Here is a 24,646-nt window from a genome sequence, read left to right as displayed (position 1 = left end):
AGAGGGCCCGCTGCCCTGGACTTGCCCCTTCCCGGGAGCCTGGGCTTGGGCAGCTGAAGGGAGGCGCGTGTGCAGGGGGGGGGGGAGAATGGAGATGATCACGCTCTTACCTTCGTTCTACTGAAAAATAAGTGCAACAGCCAAAACAGAGTAAACAATGATGTCGTTTATTTAAAATGTTTACTCCAAGAAATATATATAAAAAAAATAAGACAATTACAGCACTAAACCAGGCACCTTCGACCAAATCACCCTCCCAGGCTCCCCTTCCCTCTACGCCTCTTCCGAGGTCTCCTTCCTGTGCTGGAAGACATGGCCACGCCCAGGGTCAGCGCCAAGCACTCGCCAGCCACGTCCCTTCCTCCTGGAGCGGGGGCCCCGTTAGGGAGTTCACCTTAAACTCAGCCAAAGGAGTGATTGTGGGAGAGCAGCGGGCAGCCTCCACTGGGAAGGCAGCCCCTTTCCTGCTGTCCCTGCAAGGGCTCTAGCATGGGCTGGGCGGCCTCAGCTCAGTCCGGGGGTTGGTGGAAGCCCTGCGTGGCCGAGGGTGGCTCCTGCAGCCCGGACCAGGCTCTGCTCCCGCACTCAGTGCCTACAGGCCCGAGCGGAGCTGTGCGCGTCTGAGGAACACGGGCATCGAACCCGCTCCGAGAGAGACTCGTCAGGGAAATGGGTTCCACGTGAGGAAGCTCGAGTTAGAGATGGTGGTTTCGGGGTGATTTGGACAAATTGGGTTAGTTTAGCAGAAGCTTCTCCCCGGGACTGGCTGAGCCCAGGACAGCGGGGATGAGCAGGAAGTGAGACCGAGTCTTGGCCGCAGGCCGGCTCCTCACGCCCGGCCGGACAGACTCAGGCCCGGGCAGCGCAGACGCCTCAGCGAGGAGCGGAGGACAAGCCGGGGGAAAAGCAACAACAGGATCATTTTTGGCATTTTAACATCAAGACAATGACAAGTGGTAACAATAGCAAAACAAAATCAAAGACCATATTTAACTTTCCCATCCACCCGAGTCTCACGCTGAATTCTATCCCCCTCTCCCCCAGAAGCACCACTGAACTAAAAAGTCTATTTAAAGCACCCAAACCAGTCCAGACCCTCTCGAGGCCAAGAGCCCCAGGCAGCGCGGTCGCCTCTCTTGGGTCCCAGGGAGAGGAGGGATCCGGGAAAGGCACCTCGTAGCTCACGCAGAGCGGCCACCGGGACGAGCTGGCACAGGGCGCCTGGCGGGAGGCAGCTGGCAGTCTCAGCGTCTGCGCTGACACCGGGGACGGGACTTCTGCACGATCCCATCTATTTGGTGCCCCAGCCCGGCCAACGTGACCAGGGCTGGGTTAGCAGAACTGGAACCCGAGTCTCAGACACAGCCCGGGCTGTGGCAGCTGAACCAGCGGCGGGGGCGGGGGCGGGGGGTGATAAAAACAAGCACAAAGGCGCTAAAGGCTGGTACATAGGGCAGGTCCTTTGCAAGGACTCAGAATGCACTTTTCTCGGCTGGCAGATCAATCTCTAATGGCGAGCGCTGCGAGGCGGCCCTGGCCCCTCAGAGGAACCTTAACGCTGGTTCTTGAACCAGATACAACGTCCCCACGGCAGACGCCCCGGAGCCGCTTGGTTCCACGGTCACCTGATTTGTCACCTGGACGTCATGTACAGATAAAGTAGATATAAATGGCTAAACACATGCCCCGGAGCCCCCGCCAGGGGGGAGACGGCAGGTTCCATTAATGTTGCAGCCAAGAGGCGGGGCTTACAAGCAGCCGCGGGAGGACACGGGGACCCGGGAAGGAAGGGACCCGGATGCTTCCTAAGCACGCGGGCCTGGTTTCGGATGGAGAGGACCACCAGGGACCCCCTTTGCCGACAATGCTGCCCGCGAGGGGCACTGTTTTCTGAGCAAATGGCGATCCTCCCCAGGTGGCACCCACTCCGATCACAATGCTAATTACAATGGAAAGGAGAGAGCGCTGAGAAGTGTATTGAGGGGGTGGGGGAGAGAAAAACTTAAAAAAAAACCTGGTTGCTCAAAGTTTCTGCCTCTTGTAGGAATGGTAAGTCAACTATGAGCAAATATTTTAATCAAACATGGAGAAAAAAAAAACACTTTGGAAAGCATACAGAAAAGGTAGTTGATGTTGAATCACTTCTAAACGGAACCTCAGGGAGTCTAACAAAAATGCACCTCTGGTCGACTTGTTTAAATTCCTCGTCGGACTTCCGTCCCAGTGCACGTGGAAATGACAGCTGCCGCGAGAGGGGGCGGGGGCCCCGGGCAGTCAGAGGGTGCGCGGGTTATACTCTGGCAGCTTCTTGATCTTCTCTTTCTCAGTCTCACTCTCGTCTCTCGCGATCACCAGGGAGTGCGAGTAGCCCATGGCAACCTGGGGGGACAAATCGGGGTAGGTGTGCCAGGGCACTTTGGCACACAGGCGTGCCACTGAGTCTGGAGCAGACAGACACACGGGCAACAGGACACTAGCCGGCTGGAAGGGTAAAGGTGGGATTACGGACCAATGAAGGAAAGTGGAGTTAGAGATGCAGGTGCCTAAAAGTACTTTAAAACCCTTTTCTCAAGGTCACTGTCTCAGCGTGGCCTATCACCGACACCCTGCCAACCAGGCTGCCCGGGATGAGAGGGAGACCCGCTGAGCAGGAACTGGCGGGGACACTCGGATCACGCTCCCGGTTCTGCCCGCCTCTCTGGACCACAGCCCTGTCTGTGTGAGGCGCACCCACCATCTGTGCTCGGCAAACAGAGCCGGCAGCTGGGGGACCTAACAGAGGGAAGGGGCCTCACCCCACCGCCAGCCCCATCCCAAGGGGGTGCAGTCTGGGGGCAGCCACGGCAGCTAGGAGATGGACTCCCCCAGGGGCTGGTGGCGGTGAGTGTCGCTCAGGAGAACAGCCCTGGAGCCTGGCTGCCGGGCCTGTGTCTGTGGATGGCTGTCACCAGAGACCACGAGGGGGGATGGGGAGATGTGAGCGGGCACATCCCTCTGCTCCCGGCACCTCCTGCTCCCACAGGCGGCGGGCGGCTCACCTGCTCCGTGAAAATGCCGTCCAGCGTCTTCACCTCCTGCGCGGCGGTGGAAGACTTGGGCTTGTGGTCCCCGTAGCCCTGGCGAGGAAGCAGAGACGTCACAGACCGTGTCCCTGTGGCAAGGCCCGAAACGGGAACGAAGGCAGCCCACCAGCAGGGCCAGAGCTGGCGGGCTCTGCGACCGAACCCCGCTGCTCAGGCGGGGCCAGGCCGAGGCAGCAGAATGTACCCACAAAGCTGCCGCCTACACGGACTGGTGCTTGAAGAAGATGGACCCTAAACGGTAACCTCTGGAGATGTGACAACAGGTGCCTTTCGGGGCGTCTCGTGAGACAATACCAGCATGGGTCCCGGAGAAACGGCACTGCAGCCCTCCAGGGACCCCCGGCCACCTACCTGCCCACCCTGCGGGCCGAGACCAAATAGCTAGTGTTATTAGGAATGACACCTCGGTCCCTACCAGGGACCAAAGGGACTGGTCAAGGACTGCTGGGCGGGCAGGGGGAGCCATGTGCAGAGGCCGGGATGGGTGATCTACTGGGGATCGAGCCTGCCACCCGGGCCTGTGCCCTGACCGGAATCGAACTGTGACCTCCTGGTTCATAGGTCGAGGCTCACTCACTGAGCACGGTGGCTGGGCTCCCTCTAGTTTTAAAAGGACATTCAGAGTCTGTTTCTGAGGCCCCCTCTCTAAGAACAGGCCCTCAAAACTGGGCCAGATTCTTAGTTCAAGGCTCCACATGGGGCCCTCAGAAGCCGCCCACTGAACGTGGGTGCACAGCTGGTGCTTCCCGTCCCTGTGACGGGCCCCAGCTGAGGTGGACAGGAAGGGCTTTCACAGTACGGCTGACCCTCGAACAGCTCGGGAGCGGGGTCTAGGGACTAACGCACCCCGAAGTTGGAAATCCACGTGTAACTACAGTCAGCTCTCTGCACACACAGCTTCCCAGCTGTGGGGGTGACCCTGGGACAAGGTTTGCGCTGTGCGCGTCACCTGCCCTGCAGTCGACTGAAAACATGTGTTGTCCAGGGTCAGCTGTACTCGATGGCACAGACCGTCTCTGCAGACTGACGCACTAAGACCAGAGACTGTTACAGCCTTGATGCAGCAAAGAGACGTTTCTCCGTTCCATGTGTTTGAGGCACCGGTGTCAGCAAGCCGGACTGGGCCCCCCCTCCCGCCCGAGGGGCCAGCTTACCAGTTCCCCGAAGGTCGGTGACGGGCCCCAGCTGATGGTGCTCTCGTCCGCGGCCACGATGATGCTGCTCTTCCTGCAACAGGCAGAGGGGGTCACCACCGGCAGACGAGCTGCGCCCGACCTAGCTATGGGGTGCGTCCTGCTCAAGACGGGGGCCACCTACTCGCTTTAAAATCAGTGTGTCCCCCTGAAACTCCCCCAGGCCTCACGTCCTAGGAACTGGGCACCGGAAGGGCAAGCCCATGAGCTTGGGGCCGCCAGCAGCGGAGAAACCCCCTGCAGAGCCTCACAGGCTAGAACTCCCGCCTCCACCGCCCCGGGGCCGGGCTCTCAGGGGTGGGCGTGGGTAGGCACTTCTAAGTGGACACACTGGGAAAGGAGACCGAGTCAGGATGCAGTGGGAGCTTTTTCCCAATGGTTGGCTGCTGTTTAACCAACTCCCCACCAGCTCAATGGGCTCCAAATAAGGTGAAAATCACGGGCCTAAATTTTTCTAGCCAGAGATTCAGAGCAACGGAAACCCACCATTCCCAACTAAATATACCTGAGTCTGTAATATGAGCGGAGCACACCAAGCCTCCAAATGACAGCGAAACAAGTCCCCTCCTTGGACAAGCACGGCCCCTCCCCTCCATCAATCCCTGATGGACAGCAGACCCTCCAGGGAAGAGGCATCTCTGGGGTGCAACACCCCCAGGAGGGGGACAGTCCTGCTCACCCCCCAGACACGGCCACGTACCCACAAGCCAGGCTCCGGATTCTCCAGCCACAGAGGTCCTGCACGGTCTTCGGGTACATGGTGGACTCCCGCGAAGTGTTGGTGGCCCCCCAAAAAAACAGGCCACCTGGAGAGGCAAAGACGACCCCCTGAGTTCTTACCGTCAGCAACATCAAGGACAAAGGCGCGGGCGCTCGGCACCAAGGACAAAGGAGTGTTGTATGAGGAAGAAGCCGAGGAGATCAGGACGCCCGGCCTTGAACAGGCCCAGAGCTCTGGCTCCCACGGAGCTCTGCCAGGGAGGGAAGCCTCCGAACGCTTGGCAGCCTCCTCCCCAGGCCCGGACGGGGCCACTCACCCACTTCGCTGACGGCGAAGGAGCAGGTGTAGCCGGCGTAGATCTGGGTCGCCCCGCGTCCGGGGAAGTCGAACAGCTTCACCAGGCGGGGCACCATCTCGTCCTTCTGCTCGGCGTGGCCCAGCCGGCCGTAGCCGCCGAAGCCCCAGGAGAAGACGCGCTTCTGGGAGTCGAGGACGAGCTGTGGAGAGAGAGCGAGGGTGGGGACAGGCCTCCAACGGGGTAACAGGTCCCCGTTTCCGTCCCGGAGAAACTGGAGCAGTGGCTGACGGCAAAGGGCGCACCACTGCAGAGACCCCGGCCCGTCACCCGCCTCCCAGGACGGGGGAGGCGGCAGGAGCAGCAGTGCCAGGGCTATGCTGGCTGCTCTGCCAGGGACAGTTTCCCATTCTTTATTATTTTTGTTTGGTTGGCTTTTTTAAAACATATTTTTATTGATTTCATAGAGGAAGGAAGAGGAAGAGAGAGAGAGAGATACCAATGACGTAAGAGAATCATTGATCCTGCAACACCCCTTACTGGGGATGGAGCCCACAAACCGGGCATGCGTCCCGACTAGGAAATCGAACCGTGACCTCCTGGTTCACAGGCTGACGTCCAGCCACCGAACCAGGCTGGCTGGGCAGTTCTTCCTGGTGAGAACAGGGTTCGTCTCCAGAGCGGACCGATGCATCCACTTCCTGACAATAGGAACTGGACCTCAGAGGGAACTGAGGGGCCTGACTCCCCACCTGGGCACACAGGTGACCCACATCTTTTCTTCCAGTACCTCTGATGTTTACAGTTTGGATCACGTGAAGTACGGCCTAGTACAACAATCTAACGAAAGAGGCCTAAACAAGATCTGGGTTTACATCCCCTGGTTAGACTGATTTCAGACCTCAATAGACTGCAGTCTCCTAATCTAGTCGCGGAGCACCGGACAGGGCAGACTCCAGGTGAGGACCTGAGCCCAAGGCCACCCGCCAGTCAGCCGCCACCAGCCCAGCTGCGTCTCAGGACTCCCGGCCCCTCGCTCTTTTCTTTTTTAAAAAAGTACATTTTTGTTGATTTGAGAGGAAGGGGGAGAGAGAAACAGAGAGAGACAGAGAGAGAAAGAGGGAAACATTAATGATGAAAGGGAATCATTGACTGGCTGCCTCCTGCACTCCCCCTCTACTGGGGATCAAGCCTACAACCCAGGTATGTGCCTTGACTGGAATCAAACCAAGAACCCTTCAGTTCCCAGGATCAACTAAGCCAAACCAGCTAGGGCTACCCCTGGCTCTTTCAACAGAGAAAAAACCTTGTGCAACTTACAGGCATTCGCAGCAAAACGTCTGCAAGGAGGCAACTAAGACGAGGAGGTATTTGCAAAGCGGACTGCGTTTATCTACAGTGACCTTAAGGCAGTGGTCAGCAAACTCATTAGTCAACAGAGCCAACTATCAACAGTACAATGATAGAAATTGCTTTTGAGAGCCAAATTTTTTAAACTTAAACTTCTTCTAACGCCACTTCTTCAAAATAGACTCGCCCAGGCCGTGGTGTTTTGTGGAAGAGCCACACTCAAGGGGCCAAAGAGCCTCGGTTTGCCGACCACTGCCTTAAGGGAACCACATGGGTAATTAAAAGCTGTATAAAAACTACCCAATAGCCTGACCAGCGTGGCCCAAAGGTTTGATTCCCGGTCAGGGCACATGCCGGGGTTGTGGGCTCGATCCCCAGTATGGGGTGGCAGGAAGCACTGATCAATGATTCTCTCTCTCTGAAATAAAAAATATATTAAAAAAAACCAAAACACACACACATAAAAGTATTCAACATCTCTATAATAGGATGCCATCTACCCCCCTGGAAAGACGCCCATGGTATTGTTAGACCAGTGGTCAGCAAACTCATTAGTCAGCAGAGCCAAATATCAACAGTACAATGATTGAAATTTCTCTTGAGAGCCAAATTTTTTAAACTTAAACTTTTAGCACTACTTCTTCAAAATAGACTCGCCCAGGCCGTGGTATTTTGTGGAAGAGCCACACTCAGGGGCCAAAGAGCCGCATGTTTGCCGACCATTGTGTTAGACAGAAGCAAAGCAGGAAAACACGGTATGATCCCACCCCAGTAGCTGCTCAGCCTCGCCTACGGAAGCTGCAGAGCAGGTGCCGGACACCGGGCACGCGCACCCGCTCCACGGAGGGGAGGGGACGCTCAGGACTCACCGTGTGGTTGGCGCCACACGCCACATCTCGTACGACCACGTTGGGGACGGGCAGGATCTGCCCGTCTTTCGTCTTCTCGATGAAGATGGCCACTCGCCGGGGCACCAGCTCGCAGTCGTACTCTATCCGCTGCGCGCGGGCGATGAACTTCCCGTCCGAGTTGTGTCCTGCAGCGAGCGGAGCCAGGGGTCAGCGGCAGCCGTGGCCCAGGGCACCGTCCCCACAGCAGGGGGCTGAGCACCCGCCCCCACCTGGCTGGCTGGGGGCTAGCGGGAGACCTTTGCCAACCAAGGCAGCAATCTCTAATCTGAGGCACAGCTGGTGAGTGGCATGAAACCAATTTTGTGGTTTGAAATCGGTTACTCGATTTTTTAAATGAATAAACACCAAGTAGGACATTATTCTGTGTATGTGCATTTCTACATTCAGATTCGGCTTCAATGTGAATGTACTTCATACTGTGGCTGCAAGTGACGAAGGTGGAAGGTCCAGGTCCAGAGGAATGGGCTGTGTCCCACTTGGGGGCCTCAAGGACCCCCTGGACAAGGCCAAGGATGGACAGAAACGTTCAGCACACAGCCCCTGACTTGCGTCCTTATGCATTATTATAACCTGGATGTACCACTGTGGCTGGTAAAACAGTAAGCTGGCACGTTCTCGCCGTTGCCTTGCCTGACCCAGTAAATGTGTTCTGAGCAGTGTGTGTGCTGGTGATCTGTCTCTCCAAGGTCACACTTACGTCCCAATTCCAGGAGCGATCTCTCTGGATTTAGACAATGAGACTGAAAACAGGTTTGCAAAGCTGGCAAGTAAAGAATGACTGACTCTATAGCTATAAATCGAGTCAATCTCTCAATCCCTTCAAATGAGTATAAGCTACGCAGGTGAGACTCTGTATGACGTGCTTAAAAGGACTGGCACACAGTCCCTGAGTGTCAGCCACTTTCATCACCAGCATCACGAGCTTCTCCCTGAAGGAAGATCCCGTCGCTGACAGGCCGCCTGCCTGCAGACCCGGGGCAGCCATGGGCGGCAGGGGAGCCACACGTTCCCGGAAGCAGACAGGAACGCGCTTCTGGTGTTTTGCTCGGGGCTGGGGAGCAGCCTCTGGCAACTCCCCGGCAACCAGCCCCGAAGGTGCATAAGGGGCTGTTCTTTCTTATTCCTTTCTGACTGGAGTTATATTTAGTTTCACAAAGTCACTGTTCCCTGAAGTCTAAGGCCAGCGTGATGCTCCTCCTTCTATTTATACAGCCTCCCATCTGCCTGCTTTTCATGACGTGGAGCCCAGCAACCCAGATCCGGGGGCGAGGATCTGGAGTGGCATGCAGCACGGCGCCAGCAGAGGGCGCCCACGCCTCACCTCCCACTCGGAAGGGGCTGGGGTGGTGGGAAGGCGCCAGGAAGGGAAAAACACTTTGGTGTCAGATGGGAAAAGAAAATGGAGACCTGGTAAAATCACGCGCAGAGACATTTGCCGCTTATTGAGAACTGCTGAGAGCTGCTGTCCGAGTTTTTCTTCTATACTCAATGAACTTGAAGTAGATACGTTTTTGGAGAGTACATTCTGTTTAGGGATGAGAACGGGAAGGGATGCAGCTGCTTCTACTCTGGCTGTTTTTAGCATGTGGTTCCCAGGTATGTACAGGAATGATCGCTCAGGCCAGGGTTTCCAGAACAACCTTAACCTCAGTAAGGCCCTCGTTTCCAATAAAAGCAAATCTCTAAAAATATGAAACCCATCAGAGGTCCTTTGATCCCCTTTTCCACTGTGAAATCCTTCTGTATATAAATGAACTCCCAAGTCAGAAAAAAGAATCTTTTGTCAGACCAGAGCCCTGGCTTTTTCTTTAAGGCAAGTCACTCTAACACTCAGCACCCCTGTGAGTCACGCAAGCCCCACCCACTGAACATGAGACCCACTTAGTGGATCAAGGCTATTATCTGCGATCAATTACGCACATTTCTAGCTTGTGTGCAGCCCCGCAGACTTCGGCTCTAAAGACACAGTAAGATTACAGAGCTTTCAAAAAAATAACACTTCCATACCCAGCTGACCGTATTCAGGGCACCCAAAGGAATAGAGGTTTCCCTTGCAATCCATTATCATGCTGAATTCGGCCCCACAGGCCATTTTGGTAATTGGCTGGCCATTGTACATTATCTGAAAAGAAAAGACAGCAGACTGTCAGACATTTTATTTTTAAAGATTGATTAAAAAGTTTCTATCTCTGTTTGGTGCTGAAACAGTTACAAGAGCTTTTTTTTTTTTTTTTTTTTTTTTAATATGTATTATTGATTTTTTTAGAGGGAGAGTTAGAAACATCGATGAGAGAGAAACATCTATCAGCTGCCCCCTGCACACTCCCTACTGGGGATGTGCCAGCAACCAAGGCACATGCCCTTGACCGGAATCAAACCTGGGACCCTTGAGTCTGCAGGTTGATGCTCCATCCACTGAGTCAAACCGGTCAGGGACAGTTACAAGAGATTTAATGAGCTCAACAATTCTGAAGGCAAAAGCTTAGAATATATATACGTAAAAAAACACACTCTCGTGACCCCCACCTTCCACCAGAGTCAAGTTCAAAGACAGGTCAGGTGTGTCCCAGGTCTTTAACCCTCAAAACAACCAGCACTGTGGCTCCCACATCCTTGTGCCCAGAAACCGGGGAATTTCACTGACCAGCGCGGGCACGAGGGCAAAAGCAAGCGGGAACTCACCAACACTGAACCCTCAACTCTCCCAGGGACACTCTGAATAGGACAACCCCAACTTCTCAAAGAAAAGCTTTTGTGTTATTGCCAACCAGTAGGATGAACTATCCAACGCTCTCCTCTACTCTCCAGAAATACTTGACCAATGGTCAGAACTGCAGGTGTGAACAGGAAGCACTGGTTCAGAATTAGAAGTGAGAAGACAGCAGAGGCCCTGAGGAACTGAACGCGGGGTTGGAAACAAATCGAAGGAAGTACTTAGGGAGCGAGCTGTTTCCGGTGCCCTGCTGGGCCTGGGAGAGCCTGAGGAGGGTCAGTGATGGAGTCGGGATGGGGGCCCTGCCCGCCCCCCTGCTTCTATAGAAACCCTCACACCTGCTGCAGGGCACGTGGCTGACAACAGGGGGGCCCTTCAGAAATCCTTCAAACCACAGGCCAAGAGCGAGAGATCTGAGTCCATCCTTAACCTTAAACCCACTCATCAGGCACCATCAGCATCCTGCTGCCTTGTACTAAGTTCAGTTTTTAGGTATTAATCCCTCCCTAATGAACTCCTATTTGTGTTCTAAGCATCTGGTCGGTGACTACTGGCAGATAAACCCATCACTCACGGAAGAGTTCTTCCTTTCTTTGGGATAGAACAAGCTTAAAACGAGGCCTCTAACAAACTACTTCATTCCGAAAGGAACTGCTTTCAGGGCATTTTTAACCGTGGACGTACATCACACCCGTTTAAAGACGACGACGGAGTGTGATCCACTCAGAGCGCCCAGACTGTCCCAGGGACCAAGAGAAACCCACGCTCCTCCTCAGACAACAAGCACAGGAGGGCGAGGGGCGCGTACCTGTGCGGGGCTCGGGACTGCGTCCGTCTGGTTGCCCAGGCCCAGCTGCCCCATCTTGTTCTCTCCAAATGCGAACACGGAGCCCGTCTCTGGAAGAACGACACCCAGGAGGGAAAATCACGCTGCGGGTTCGGAACTGGATGTGGAACCAAAGGCTCCCATTCTTCCCAAAGCAGCTCCTTGGCCGGGAAGAATGGAGCGGATGGCTCAGGCACAAGCCATTTATTTCACAGCCTCGCCTCCTGGCAGCACCCGGCCCGTGCCTAAGGCTCTCCACGCCTTCCCCACAGGGAAGCACCCACCAGGCTCCGTGGGGCCTCTTTCTGATGGTGACCAAGGTCGCCATGGCAACGCTACCCCAGCGCCCAGAGAGGACCACTTGGCCTCTTGCCACAGAACCAACCCCGCTTACCGGTCAAGGCCAGGGTGTGGTTCCGCCCGCAGGCCGCCGACACGATGGCTTCGTGGCTGAGCGCCTCGATGAGCCTGGGGGCTTCCACCCTCTTGGTGTCGCCATGTCCCAGCTGCCCCTTCTCGTTCCGGCCTGCAGATGGAGAGCAGGATGGAGAGGTAGGAAAGGGCAGCAGAGCAGCTACCGGGGCAAATCTGGCTCCCAAACGTGTCCCCACTCCAGTCTGGCAACCAAGGGCCGGCTTCCGAGGCCTGCCCGGGGCACCGGGTCCCTGGGGATGTCTCTGCAGCAACCACAGGGGCCCCCGTCAATGGCTCTGACCCCCTTTCTGGGGCGGCAGCTTGGCCCGCCCTGAGCATCCCTGAGGCCTGATGTCACACCAGTGAAAGAGCTCATGGAGCCTCGCTCTCATGGTCCCTGCCAGACAGGTCCCTCACCCCGTCTACACGACAGATTTTAAGTCAGTGACCATTCCGACACCTGTCACACGCGAGCTTAATTACCTCAGTGCTCTGGGCGGCTACCGCGGCCCATCTGGTCTCTGCCTGTCACTTCTCTTCCTTTTATCTGCCCATAAATGAAGCTGCCAGAACAATGCCAGCTCACCCCCCACGGACCACCCTTCGCAGGGAACCCCAGCGATGGAACCACTCTGCACAAGCCCTGCCTCCGGAGCTGCGCTGGCTAAGGGGTCATGGCTATGGGGTCAGGCCAGGTGGTGAACCCAGTGCCTCGTCCCTGCAATGCCCAGGCCTCTGGCAAAGCCCTTCCGCTCCAAAGCAGAGCTGTGTGGGCCACGAGGAGCCTGGAACCCCTAAACCTCCCCATTTCCAACACAGGCTGCAAAACAAGCCACCCAACAGGCCAACAGCAGGTCCCTGGAGAAAAACCACACCTGATACTCAACAATTTGGGAGATCTGGAGAGGTTTTACAGGGCCAAAGGGTCAGGGCACTTCGGGGAAGGTGCTTCATACCCCTCGGAACAATGAACTTGACCTTTGGGTCATGGGAAGTGAGAGCAGGGCCACAGGACAGCACCCACCCTGGAGAGGGCTTGAGGAGGAGTTACCCGACGAAACCATGTCTGCACATGAACCCGATTTCAGCTACATCGTGTAGTGCAGGGGATGAGGGCAGGAGGCCGCCACCAGCTTCCCATGGGGCCACCCAAGTTCACTGTGAAAGGCACTGTAACACTGAACAAGGGCTGGTGGGGCTTGCTCGTGACATCCCAGCCCATCCTCATGGAACACGTCTCCGCCCCAGGGCAGGTCAGACGGGCAGTCTATAGTCATCCCCTCCCGCAGGGTGGCGGAGGGGACGTTTTTAGAAGCGCCACGGAAGTGAGAACCAGGGGAGACCGGGAATGAGATGTACAGTGGGCCTGACAGACTGCTGTGCTCAGGGCTGGAACACGAGGGGGCGGGACACACCTCCGTGCCAAGCGGAAGAAAGCGACAATCAAAGCGATGTCAGCATGGCGTCAGGAGACGGAGAGGATAAATTTGGGCCAGACAACTTGTTAGCTTTTTTCCACCGAGTGACAAAATTAGCAGGGTGCAGGGAGAACAGATGTTAATATACTTGAACTTTGGTTCAGCAGCTCATGGAATTGCAAAAAATGGTTCAAACAGGCCCAAATAAAGATGCAGTCACATGGACTAGAAGCTGGCCGGAGGGCTGCAAGCGAAGGGCAGGGAGCCGCGGCAGTGCCCGGGCAGAGGCGGAGGCCCAGCTACAGAGGGGCGTGGGGGCAAGCTGAGCCTCAGCAATACCTGGGTCATGGCATGGAGGGGAGATGGCCGCAGGCACGCAGCCCCCTGCAGGGGACACCAAAATGGGGCAGAGCCGAGAAGTGGGAATTCCCGCCCCCAACCCCCCTAACACCCAGGCAAGGAAACCCAGCAGCAGGGGAAGCCAATCAACTTGGCAAAGGGAGAGTCTCTGGGGAAACACAGAGACATGGATGCAATACGCAGCGAGATGTTCCCCCCCTCTCCCCGTGTGACCCGGGAAGAGGAACAGGGCTGCAGAGAAGACTCAGGGCTGCTGTCTCCGTGTGGCCGCTAGGAAAGCTGGTGGCATTTAAAGGGTGAGAACAGAGGTCTTTCGTCACTGCTGCAAAGCGAGAGGGGGGACTGGTGCTGGGGGAACCGTGTGCTGCGGGGACCGTGTACTGGGGGGGACCGGTGCTGGGGGAGACCGTGTGCTGGGGGGACCGGTGCTGGGGGAGACCGTGTGCTGGGGGGACCGCAGGCCCGAAATATTCAGTTCTGGGCACCTTGGTATCAGAAAGTCCCAGTCAATTAGAATGTTCAGGAAAAGGTTGCCTAAAAAGGAGGGTTCGAAGAATCAGGGGGCCGTGTAAAGACTTAAAAAGAAGAAAAGCGGAGAGTGGAGGGAGGTGATGCATCACAGGGGCGGACAGTGGGAACCAGGAAGGGGAAACGGGGGCTGCCAGCCAGCGGAGGGAGCTGTGCCTGAGGCGGCGCAGGAGGAAGCGGCCCCGGGGACTGGCTGCATGAGTCACCCCGATCAGCCCGGCTACTTACCCCAGCTCCACAGCTTCCCTTCTGTGGTGATGAGGAGGCTGTGGGCAGCGCACGACCCCGACACCACCGTCCGCACCCGGACCCCCGCCAGGCACCCGTACCTGTGGGGCCCCCACAAATTCTGACCCAGATTGCGGTAGGCAGCTGCAACGAGAAGAAGGCAAACCTGACGCCTGCAGCGACGAGCCGGGGAAGAGCACCCCAAAAGGTCCCTGGCCCATGGGGTCCTTTCTCATAGCACAGCTGCAGGGGCCTCCAGTACCACTCCCTGAGCTGGCGCGGGCCTACTCGGTGGCCACGTGGACCCTGACGTTCCACCTCCACATGCGACCGTGACCATGGAGACCACTACTGAGTGAGCCCACCAGGCCAAGTGGCCAGAAGCTGGGTGCTCACTTCCTGCTCCCCACTGGGGGGAGAGGGGGATTGGTAACCCAGGAAAGCTGGCAGTGGACCTGGGGTCTCCCTTGCCCTCCTCACTGCCAGAGGGCCCTTCCCTCCCCATCAGCCGTCTGCAGCCTGGAGACGCCTTCTGGATCGACTCTGGGCATCCCTGGCTTCACCTGCCCTCCCTGTAAGCCTATCGGGCCCAGCTGACACCTCTGCCCACCAACCAACCTCCCCCCATTAGTTTGCTCCCTTCCCAGGGATCCCCTTGTGTCGGCCAGGTCATGACCTCTGGCATTTGCTCATGTATTAACTTCCTCAGAAAACCCCTTGCTGCCCCGCTTGTTGTTCAAACCTCAGGTCACCCACGCCCTCCGGGGAAGCCCTCCCTGTGCACCAGCGCCTGGGCATCCTGTCACAGCACTGTCCCCACTGAACTCGGGCACCCCCCCTGCACTGGCCACCAGGCCGCACCAGCGCCAGCCACATGGAAGCACCAGCATTGCTAGCGGGCGTGTGGGAGGAGGAAGAAATAGCTGCCTCCTCCAGAGCCCCACCCTCGCCCTGTTAGCGGATGGGGCACTATTGTTTGCTGGATATTTTCAGTTTGGGACTCTCGAGGCCAGAAACGTGACCGCATCTCCAGGCCTCTGGTGCTGTGACGAAATGCCAGCCCCTGCCAAATCCACTGTCAGGCTGATCCAGGCGTGGGGACTGACCGAGAGGCTCATTTCTCCGTCCATTTCCTGGCTCCAGGGAATAGTGTCAGGGGGATGGTTCAGTGTCAGGCCCCATGCTGCATGCGCCCCACCAGCAGAGGGCGCTGCCAGCGTCCTCTGCTTTCATGACAAGGGGCCAGTCAGGCAATGGAGGGCAGGCTGGATCCAGGACAAGTCATCATGTCACACAGTGACAGTCCTGAGTCACCTCCCGATTACTAAAAGGCGGAAAGAAAACAGCAACTTCCCGGGAAAGGGCTAGCCTTCAGAGGTGACAGTAAAACTCTACAACCATTTGTGCGCTGTAAGCCTACAGAGGCAAGCGGCGGGCCTTTTAAATGAAATTCAAAATATTGTGGCAGTTGACTGGGTAAGAGAAACCCAAGGTCGCCAGGCTAGTGTGGCTCAGTGACTGAGCGTCGACCTATGAACCAGGAGGTCAAGGTTTGATTCTTAGGGCGTGCAGGAGGCAGCCAATCAATGATTCTCATCATTGATGTTTCTCTTTCTCTCTTCCTCTCCCTCTCCCTCTCTCCCTTTCCCTTCCTCTCTGAAATCAATAAAAATATAAACTAAACAAAAAACCCAAGGCCTATTTATCAAGAAGGCAAAACCAATGGTAGCACGGTACCAAAACCTATGCTAAGGTGACAGGTGTCATCTTTGAAGAACAGGGCAGCAGGGGGCACCCCGGAGGTAATGCCATAGGGACTAGCTGGGCAGAGGAACCCTGGCTGCAATGACCACGCTACCCTGGATGGACGGCAGCAGCCCTGGCCCTTTGGCCAGGCTGGCGGGCACGAGCTCCAGGCCTGGTCCTAAGCAGAGTGGGAGCGTCAGTCACTCATTTCACAAGATGCTTGGGCTCCGTGTGTCCAAGGGCTCTCCGTCCGCGCTGAGGGAAGGCCCCTTTTCAGTGATGGCCAGACACGGGAAATAGTGGGGTGAGGGGTGAATTCCCTTCATGTTTGGCACCCTGTCTCCCTTCCCTTTCTGCCTGCTGGCAAGGTCAGGGAGGGCCAAGAGATATTCAAAAATACTTTTAAATGTTTTTTAAAGGAGTATAAAACTTCATCCAGAGGGAGAAAAACCAAGAAAGTAATAAGAAAATACAAAAAGGCTCTCAATGAGCCCAACAAGGGCCAAACTCCTTCATAGAGCATCTAGAGGAGGCTTCCCTGCCTCCGGAGCCCGCCCACACCCGCAGGAGACGGCCAGGCTCTGCCGCCACGTCCCACGGCAGTTGACTCCCCTCCGTGGGCCCGAGAGTTATCACTGCGAGTGGGCCGCCGCGTGAAGAGCAGCTTTGAGAAGAGGCCACCCAGGTCCGAGGCTGGCAGACTTGGGCCATCACACACCGGGAGGCATTGTCTGGTGGCACCAACAGCGGGCGGGGGGAGAGGGGGTCCCGCCATGGGCCTAAGTGTGGGCACTTCCCAAAGCAGGAGAAAATGGCTGGGACCCACTTCTAATTCAGCCGGACCCCGAGCAGGCCCGGAGATCCCTGTGTTTTCATGAAAGGAGACCATTTCCAGGGCTGCGGCTCCAGGGAGTGTCAGGGTGCAAATATTTGCTCACTGGGCAAAGCTGGAAAGGCTTTGGGAACTCTCCAAATGACACCAAAAAGCCATAAACGGTGGCACGGGGCCAGCCTCCCTTCGCCACCTCGGGCCGGTCCTCTCCTGAGGAAAGACACCGATCATCAAAAAGCATCTGGGGGCTGAAGGTTCTCTGTCTCCCTACTTCCAACATTTGGCAGCTTGCAAAGCCACGTGGACTCTTCTGAAATATCTGAGTTTGACATGTGACAGATGTCTAAGACATCTCAACATCTCAACATCCCACAGGGCCAGCTCTTAGTTTAATAAAAATAAGTGACATGAGAAGGAAGATGGGAGAAATGTGTCCATGTTTATTTGAGGCTGCCATTTACATTTTTCTGTTGAACCTTAAGGGAACTGGTTTTTAAAAGGAGAATTGTAAGGTGACAGATACGCACATGAATAGGGTTCAAAACCAGCTCCATCCCTAGAATGGCTGTGTGGCCTCAGGAAAGTTACTTGGCCTCTCTGAGCAATCTTGTAAATGAAGAAAATACCTACCTGGTGGACGGTCACCAAATTCCATCTAACACCTAGCACAGAGGAAGCAAGTGAGAAAGGGGAGCATCTTACATGTTTAGAACCGTTTCTCATACCTTGCTGCTTAGGCACTTCTTTCCGACCAATCAAGTCCCAGTTCGTTGCCCCAAAAATCAAAAGCTGCCCTTTGCACTTAGACCCTTCAATTTTCTGCAGAGACACAGAGGAAAAAAGAATTAGCTTTCTCAGTCCTCCCAACAACAGCAGGAAACAAAACTAATACAACAGCAACATTCCGCCCAGCAATCGCGGCCCGAGGTGCTCAGCATCTTATTGACCCACTTCAGCGTGCTCATCCCAGTGCTGCCCAGTTATGCACGGGCCCATTTTTATCCTTTGATTTCTCTTTAAAAAAAAAAAAAATTTTTTTTTTTTGTGCCAAAAAATGACACCCCTCCCACTCTGCAAGACGCCCGCCCGTGTCACCAAGGGAATCTGCACCAGCTGTCCCTGGGGCAAAGTCTGCATTTTCTCACAAGGATGACATTCCGCACATGGACTTCAGCCTTGGGAGCCCGCGGAACCTCTGCAAGGTAATTTTGCTGGTGATTCCCCATCCTCCCTCTGCTGCCCGCTGTGCAGGAGCATCTCAGGGGAAGGAGAAGTGCCCAGCTTCTCCACCTGGTGGGGCTGGCAGGTCCCCCCCCCTCCCCCTCCAGCAGGGCTCCTCCTCCTGCTGGCCCATTAGGCGGGATCAGCAGAGCGGAACAAGGGACCACCCAGGGCCCAGCCGGCCGTAGGCGGGAAGGCTGTGAGCCAGTCCCATCCTCAAACAGTCATTGGAGGATGGGCACCTTTGAAGCCACTGCCCGCTTCTGGGTGGCACTCATTATATTTCCAGCTGTACTTCTGAATGCCCAAATACACTTTTTAAAATAGACTGCCATCCAAGATTCACTTCTGAACTAACCACTCGGTCCCACCAGGCAAAAGAGGCAGTGACCTTGCATCCCATCCCCTGTCCCCATTTCTCCCCCCCACACACACACACACAGAAGGATCAGTTTCCCTGTAACTGTTCTTGGGAGCTTAAAGAAGAAAAGGCAAACCTGCTCTGGACGCCATCATTCGTCATTCCAATCTCTAGCAGGGACTGCCCCGGTGGGACGTTTTGGCAACATGGCACATCATTTGTAAAGACAAACCCGTCTTCAGCATCACTGTCTCTTAGGACCTGTGTGACCCCACAGTGCAAGTCCCGTCACACGCGCCCGCGTGGCCGTGTTTCCCTGGCTGGAAGCTGGTCCACCTACAGGACACTCTGGCAGCGAGCATGCGAAGGAGGAGCGGACAGCCAGGGAGGGAGGCCGACTTGGCTGCATTTAAATAATTTAGAGGACGGCCTTAATCGGAGGGCAGCCCATCCCTGCAGAACCCAGACTCAGATTACTTGAACGGGAGCCGAGTTTCCCCTGGTTATCTCTCCCCTTCTTTGTGTAGCTGGCAGGCCTGGCTGGAACATTCTACAGGTCTCACAGGTGAATGGCAGCCAGTGGGTTCTGTCAGGTTCCCCGTGGAAGGGGCAGCCCTGGGCCTGGGCCATCTCAGACTTGCTCTCCAGTATTCCTCAGGTCGCAGACACAGGAAGGAACTGAGGCACCATGGGCTGAGCTACCAGGCCAGAGAATGGCTGGTGGGAAAGGGGCTGTGGGATGAGGGCAGCTCAGGTCTGGCAGGTCCCTTCTGCCCCCCCTTCCTCCCTCCCCCTGGCGGGCAGAGGCCCTGGGTGCCATGTGCAGGACAGCAGCTCCATCACCGCCTGAACGTGCTGCCAGCACCCCGGGCAGGAGCGGTCTCGACCTCTGTGACCAGCACCTGCATCAGTGGTCAGGAGGCCGCGGACACTGGTCCCATCAAGCCAGCTAAGAATTTACACAAAACCCAACCTTTCTGACCCGATGTGGCGTTTCTAAAAGTCCTTGATGAAAGAGTCTACTGCAGCGCCTGCTGTGTGGGCTGTTGTCTTATCCGGGTTTTTGTCACCGGCCTTAATTCCTCAGGCGCCAGATGGAGGGAGTTGTCTCTTTCAGAGCTGTTACCTATACCAGTGTTTCCCAAAGTGTGGTATGTGTACCCCCAGGGGTACGGGAAGAGTTTGGTGGGGATATGCACTGCACCGTGCTTAGCTGCGCCTAATTCTACGTTCTCATGAGTCCGAGGGGTACTCAGCGTTACGAAAATTATAGAAGGGGTGCACATATGTCAAAAGTTTGGGAAATACTGAATACAATCGTTTGCTATAGATTATTACCTTTATTCCTCTATAATTTAATTCTCCCCTTTATCTTCTTTGAAATTAAAAACTAAAATAAGGAGAATTCCTATGACCCCTTAAATCACAGCCTATGTCCCACGTGGTCAGAGAGCTGCATGACCCAGCTGGGAAAAACCCCGAATGCCTGGGGGCTCCATCCAGAGACCCTCGAAGACCCTCCCAGGGAGAATAGAAGCCACCTTCACTGACAGACAAGAGATTCTTTTTTGGATGAGCTCAGTGTCTGAAACGCTGCATGTGCCTAAAGTGAGAGAAGACTCAACTGGATGAATGGATCTCACTTCACCTTGCTGCCTCCTGACAACGCGGTCACGTGAGCTGGCAGAGATAAACGACCCCGACGGGAAAATGCACTGAGCTTCTTCAATCAACAAAATGGGGCTTCTGGTCCAAAGCAAGCTTTGAATTATTGCCCAAGTGCAAGGAGCATGTCTATGAGAGCGAGAGGCAACCTTTAACATATATCCGTTTGGAAGGCTGCTGCTCCCTCTCGGTGGAGGGAAGACGGTACAGAGAAATGCCAGCAACAACCAACTCCCTAACGGGCTTTCCACTCGGACTTGAAGCTCGGCTTCCAGTTGTATTTATTTGGCCTTTCAGAGGGGAGATCTCTCAGGGTCCTCAGCAACCCCACACAAAAGACTATGTTTCTAGGTTGAGCCAGGCTGCTCGCTTTGTCTACAGGATCATGAAGTTCGTAGGGAATTCAGGCTGCATCAACCCCAGACCTTCACAACGTGCTCACGTCTGACACAGAGACATATAAACCAAGGACCTTGGAGAGCCCATTTCCTGAGGCTGAAGTGAGGACATTTTATAAAAATGCACATCCTTCACTAAGGCAGCTCCCCTCAACCACACAAATATCTGGGGTTCCTCTTTCACAAGCCCAGAGTCTGCAGCTTTGCGTTAACTGAAGGCAACACAATTTCAGACGAACTCCTGGCGGCTGCTCTCACACAAGCCTCCTCCAAACGGCCCTGACTGGTGGCGAGCTGGCGGAATTCTCAGCAAAAGCCTCTTTCTGAGACGAGCTGGAGACTTGTGGGCCTGGGACTGCTTAACAGGCAGAGACCTCGCGTTTTTTCCTTTGCAGCCAGGAATCTGGGATACTGGGGACACTGGGCAGGAGGTCCGTGCAGGACTGGGCAGTGCTGACAAAGACCTGTGAGGGCAACGGGGTAGCATGGGCCTCCTGGATGCTAATAAAAAACTTAAAAAACTTGGGGCGTGCACTTTCCAGGAGGCATAAAAAAGCATTTGTTGTCCTTCAGTCTCCTGAGCCTAGGATGGTGGCTATCTCTCTCAAGATCCCAAAAGATATAAGTGTAAAATCACCTTCAATAGCAAGGGATGCCCTGTCTCCCAGTCAGACTCCTCAGTGCCACTGCCACCAGACAGGCAGCTGGTGGGAGCCCGGAGGCCCTCCCCCTCTCCCTGCCTAGCTCCTGGGGCAGGTCCCAGTGCTGGCTAAGAATCTTACCTCCTCACAAAACTCACTGCTCTCATAGGTTGACTGTCAACTCACAGGAGGGAGACCAGAGCGGAGGCAGAACCCACCTGCTCTCTCAGCTCTCCTACCATCCAGAGGCTGAGGGCAAACGTCTGGGGCCTCACACAGGGGATTCCACTGGTCAGGGGAAAAAATAAGACTGGCTATTTCCCAGGCACGGTCCCACCCCAGATAAGCCATTTTAGGGACCAGACAGCCAGGGCAGTTACCAAGCCTTTTCACAGGAACGATGTGCAGGGACGTGAGGATGATGTCAGAAAACACCTGGGCCCATGTGGAAACCCAGCTGCGTGTGATTCTGGGCTAGGCCCCGACCCTGTGCCCCAGTTTTCTCCTCTATAAAGCGGGTTATTTTTAACCATTTCAGCATTGCCAGCGCTCCTCAGGAGGCAAGCACTCTGGAACCGTTAACCCTTACACACCCTTTGCGGGGAGAGCATAGACCTTCTCCAGAGGTCAAATTCAAGGACCTACGTGGAAGTTCTTCCTCTCTCAGGATCGCCTGAGAACCTGGGGAGCTCGGACCCTCTCCAACACATTCATCTCGCACCAAACGTGTAGGTTCCCAGGATCTCAGAACCCAGGCTAAGAGCTCTGGCTCTGCAGGGTTCTGCAGGCACCTGAGTTGAGAGGGTCCCGGTGATGGGATGCTAAGCCCACTCTACGGAGCAAAGTCAAGCCCACACGGAGCCGCTTCTTGCAGAGTGGAGGGGGGAGCGCTGCCCGGAGCTCTCACCTCGCACCCGCGCCTCCGGACCCCAAGCGAGGAACAAAGCCCCAATACCTCCCAGCCGGGGCATCCCACCTCCGGGGGAGGGGGGGGGCTCTCCGGAGCATGCGCCCTCGCACCCGCCCCGACCGCCCCCGTCTCCCCGGCGGCGGCGCGAGAGCCAGTGCCGGGCCGCAAGGGGCATGCGCGGCGGCCGCCAGGCCCCGCCCCCCCGGGGAGCCGGAGCCGAGGCGGCGGGAACCTCAAAGCCCGGGCGCAGACCGCCGCTCCCCGCGGCGCGCCGGGACCCCTTCCCCGCGGCGCCCGAGTTGGCCGGCGGCCGCAGGAGGCCGGGGGGCTGCCGGGGGCCCGGGGCGTCAGGCCCCGCGCGCGCACCCCCTACTCCGGCCCGAGACAACTTGCCGAAGTCTCCCTTCCCTTCCCGGGGCGGGAGGGGGAGGGGAGCGGAGGCGGGCGGCTCGCGCGGCGCCGGGGGCGGGGCCATGACCCCCTCGCGCGGGCGGGCGGCCGCCCCTCCCCTCCCCCGCCGGGGGCTCCGGGGCGCGCGCCCCCAGGCCCAACCGCCGCGCGGCCCGGTGGCGCGCGGGGTTCGAGAGGCCACCGGCCGCGCCCGCCTCCGGCCCGCACCCGCCCCGCGCCCTTTTGTTGTGCGGCGGCGGCGGCGGCGATGATTCAGCCCGTGGCCTGCGCCGGCCCCGCCGCCCCGGCCGGAACGCGCGTGGCGCGCCGCGGGCCTCAAACACCCCCCCCCCCCATCCTCTCCCCGCCGCCCTCGGACCCCGGACCCCGCACTCACGACGCGCTCCTTGGTGTGCTCGGGCTCGGTGATGACCACCGCCGCGCCGCCCGCCTTGGGGGCCGCCGCCGGCCGCGCCGCGCGCTTGCCCCCGCCCGGCGCCCCGTCGAGCTCCAGGCCGTCCTCGTCGCCGCTGCTGCCGCCGCCGCTGCTGCTGCTGCAGCGCTCGGGGCGCTCGCGCTTCCTGCCGGCGGGGCCGCCGCGCTTCCTGGGCCCGGCGCGGGCCGTGCCGTTGCCCGAGCTGGGCTCCTCCCAGGCCGCCGCCGCCTTCTTCCTGGGCATGGTCGCGCTGGAGGGAGACACACACGGGCAGCGGCGCACAATGGACGGGTTATAAACTGCGCGGGGGGAGGGGACGCCGCGGAGCCGCCGCCACCGGCCTCCACTTCCTCCCCTGCCCGCCCCGAAGCGGCGGCCGCGGGGTGGGCGGGCGGGCGGGCGGAGAGGGGGTGAGCCGGGAGGAAATCGCGTCCCTCCCCGGGCCCGGCGCGCCTCCTCCGGGGAATCCCGCACGGGAGCCAGGGTCCCCCGACTGCCATCCGGCGAGAGAAAGAAGAAAAGAAAAAGAAAAAAAAAAATGGAGACCCCTCCCCCGACCCATCCGCAAGTTAGGCTTGTCTGCATCGCGGCACCATTGCAGACTGTGGCTCCCCAAAAAGTCAAGGGAGAGGAGCAGAAGCCTCCGGCCCCCACGTTCCAATGAGAGGAGGCGTCAGGGCACTCGGAAGAGCCTTCCCGGCCCCTCCGCGGGGAGAAAGGGGTCCCCCCTCCCAGGCCACCCCACCTGCTGCTTTTTTCTTTGGGGCCCCCGTCCCCGAGGAGCCCGCTCAATGGAAGGCGATTCTCTCCGCCCGAGTCCCAATTCCGCCCCAGCCTGGGGGTTCCGACCTCAGGCTCCAAATTCCCGATCCCTCTGGGTGGGTGGTCTGCCCCCGACGAGGGAAGCGGGGGAGGGAGGGGTGGCTAAAGCAGGTCCCCGACCCCAAACACCTGCTCGCACAGACACGAAAAATAAAAACTTTAATGGTGCCCAACTCTCCCGGTCCTTCTTCCCGGAGGTGCGCCCGGGCCGATGCCGCCGATCCCGGCTGCAAAGCGCCCGGCTCCGCGGCCACTCTCCCCGGGCGGGCGTCCCCGCGCCTGGGCCCTGGCTGCCTTTTTTTTTTTTTTTTTTTTTTATTGATTTTGAACAATGGGATCTCTGTCTGTCTCGGATTAAACCACGTGGATCCGCCTTCCTTCCCCTTTTTATTCATTCAGTCCCCCAACCCCCCTCCCTTCTCCAGTTTTTTTTTTTACCTTTTCTTCTCTTAAAAAAAAAAAAAAAAAACTTTCCCAGATCCCGCAAAACTGATCTTTGTTGATTTTTTGATTCCCAGCCCCTACCTGGTTGGAGTGATGAGAAGCCGGAGAGAAAAAGGAAGAGGAGCAACTAAAAGACGAACCCCTGGGCTTTCCCCCCGCCCTCCCCCTCCTCCTCCTCCTCCCTCCCCCACCCCGGCCCAGACGCGGGCTCCGGCCCACTCACCAGATAGACTTAGAATGTAAATACAGGCTTCCAGAACAAACGCTACACACAAAACAGAAACACTTGTGCGGCCCGGGGCGGCAGGCGAGCGCGCGGCGGGGCGGGCGGGCTGCGCGGGGGGCCCCGGCGCGCGCGCGCCCCCTGCCGGCCGGCGGACCCCGCGGCGGCCCGGCCCGCGCCCCGCACTCGCGGGACAGACAGCCGGGCCCACCCGGACCTGCTCGGGGCGCCGCCCAGCCCCGCTCCCCTCCCTCCCCGGCCCCGCAGCCCGCCCGGGGCCCGCTACGCACGCAGAGCGTCCTGCGCGCCAGAGGCTCCTGCGGGGATTCGGGAGAAAGCTAGTCTGTCTCTCCCCGGCATGTCTAGACAGGTCACCTGAGGACACTCGCTGGAAAATACTTCGCTCACGCCTCCGCCAGCGAGGGACGTGCCCTAATTGAGTGATTGGAATGAAGCACGAATACAATTTGAATAATTTCCCCCTGCACTGAAAGAAGCTGTATCCTATCTCTCCTCT

The 24,646-nt window shown here is 57.3% G+C and overlaps 1 protein-coding gene across 2 annotated transcripts; it reads right to left on the bottom strand.

The window, feature by feature from the left end:
- Positions 1–146: 146 nt before the first annotated feature.
- RCC2 (regulator of chromosome condensation 2) lies at positions 147–24,260 on the bottom strand. Of its 2 annotated transcripts, none has more exons than XM_084875256.1 (13): positions 24,130–24,260; positions 22,602–22,890; positions 17,344–17,437; positions 14,041–14,184; positions 11,487–11,618; positions 11,075–11,163; positions 9,561–9,675; positions 7,512–7,678; positions 5,314–5,494; positions 4,977–5,082; positions 4,238–4,310; positions 3,039–3,116; positions 147–2,379 (listed from the first exon to the last, which is right to left on the bottom strand). In XM_084875256.1, the coding sequence occupies exons 2-13, from the start codon at positions 22,881–22,883 to the stop codon at positions 2,275–2,277; spliced, it is 1,566 nt and encodes a 521-aa protein (XP_084731382.1). In that variant the 5' UTR covers positions 22,884–22,890; positions 24,130–24,260; the 3' UTR covers positions 147–2,274. The 2 variants fall into 2 exon arrangements, with proteins under 2 accessions (XP_084731382.1, XP_084731383.1); XM_084875257.1 differs by lacking the exon at positions 24,130–24,260 and adding an exon at positions 23,988–24,045.
- Positions 24,261–24,646: the final 386 nt, after the last annotated feature.

This window comes from Pipistrellus hanaki (assembly GCF_964339955.1).
Source record: "Pipistrellus hanaki genome assembly, chromosome: 2".
In the NCBI taxonomy this organism is placed as follows: domain Eukaryota; kingdom Metazoa; phylum Chordata; class Mammalia; order Chiroptera; family Vespertilionidae; genus Pipistrellus; species Pipistrellus hanaki.
The sequence above is the reverse complement of the archived record's forward strand: the minus strand, read 5'-3'. Positions and strand labels throughout refer to the sequence as shown.

Excerpts from the sequence above, each read along its gene's own strand:
- RCC2 (XM_084875256.1), bottom strand. The coding sequence starts at position 22,883 with ATGCCCAGGAAGAAGGCGGCGGCGGCCTGGGAGGAGCCCAGCTCGGGC. Across the intron at positions 14,185-17,343 it reads AGAAGTGCCTAAGCAGCAAG|CTGCCTACCGCAATCTGGGT; the intron begins GTATGAGAAACG and ends TTCTCGTTGCAG. Across the intron at positions 5,495-7,511 it reads CGTGTGGCGCCAACCACACG|CTCGTCCTCGACTCCCAGAA; the intron begins GTGAGTCCTGAG and ends CTCTCTCCACAG.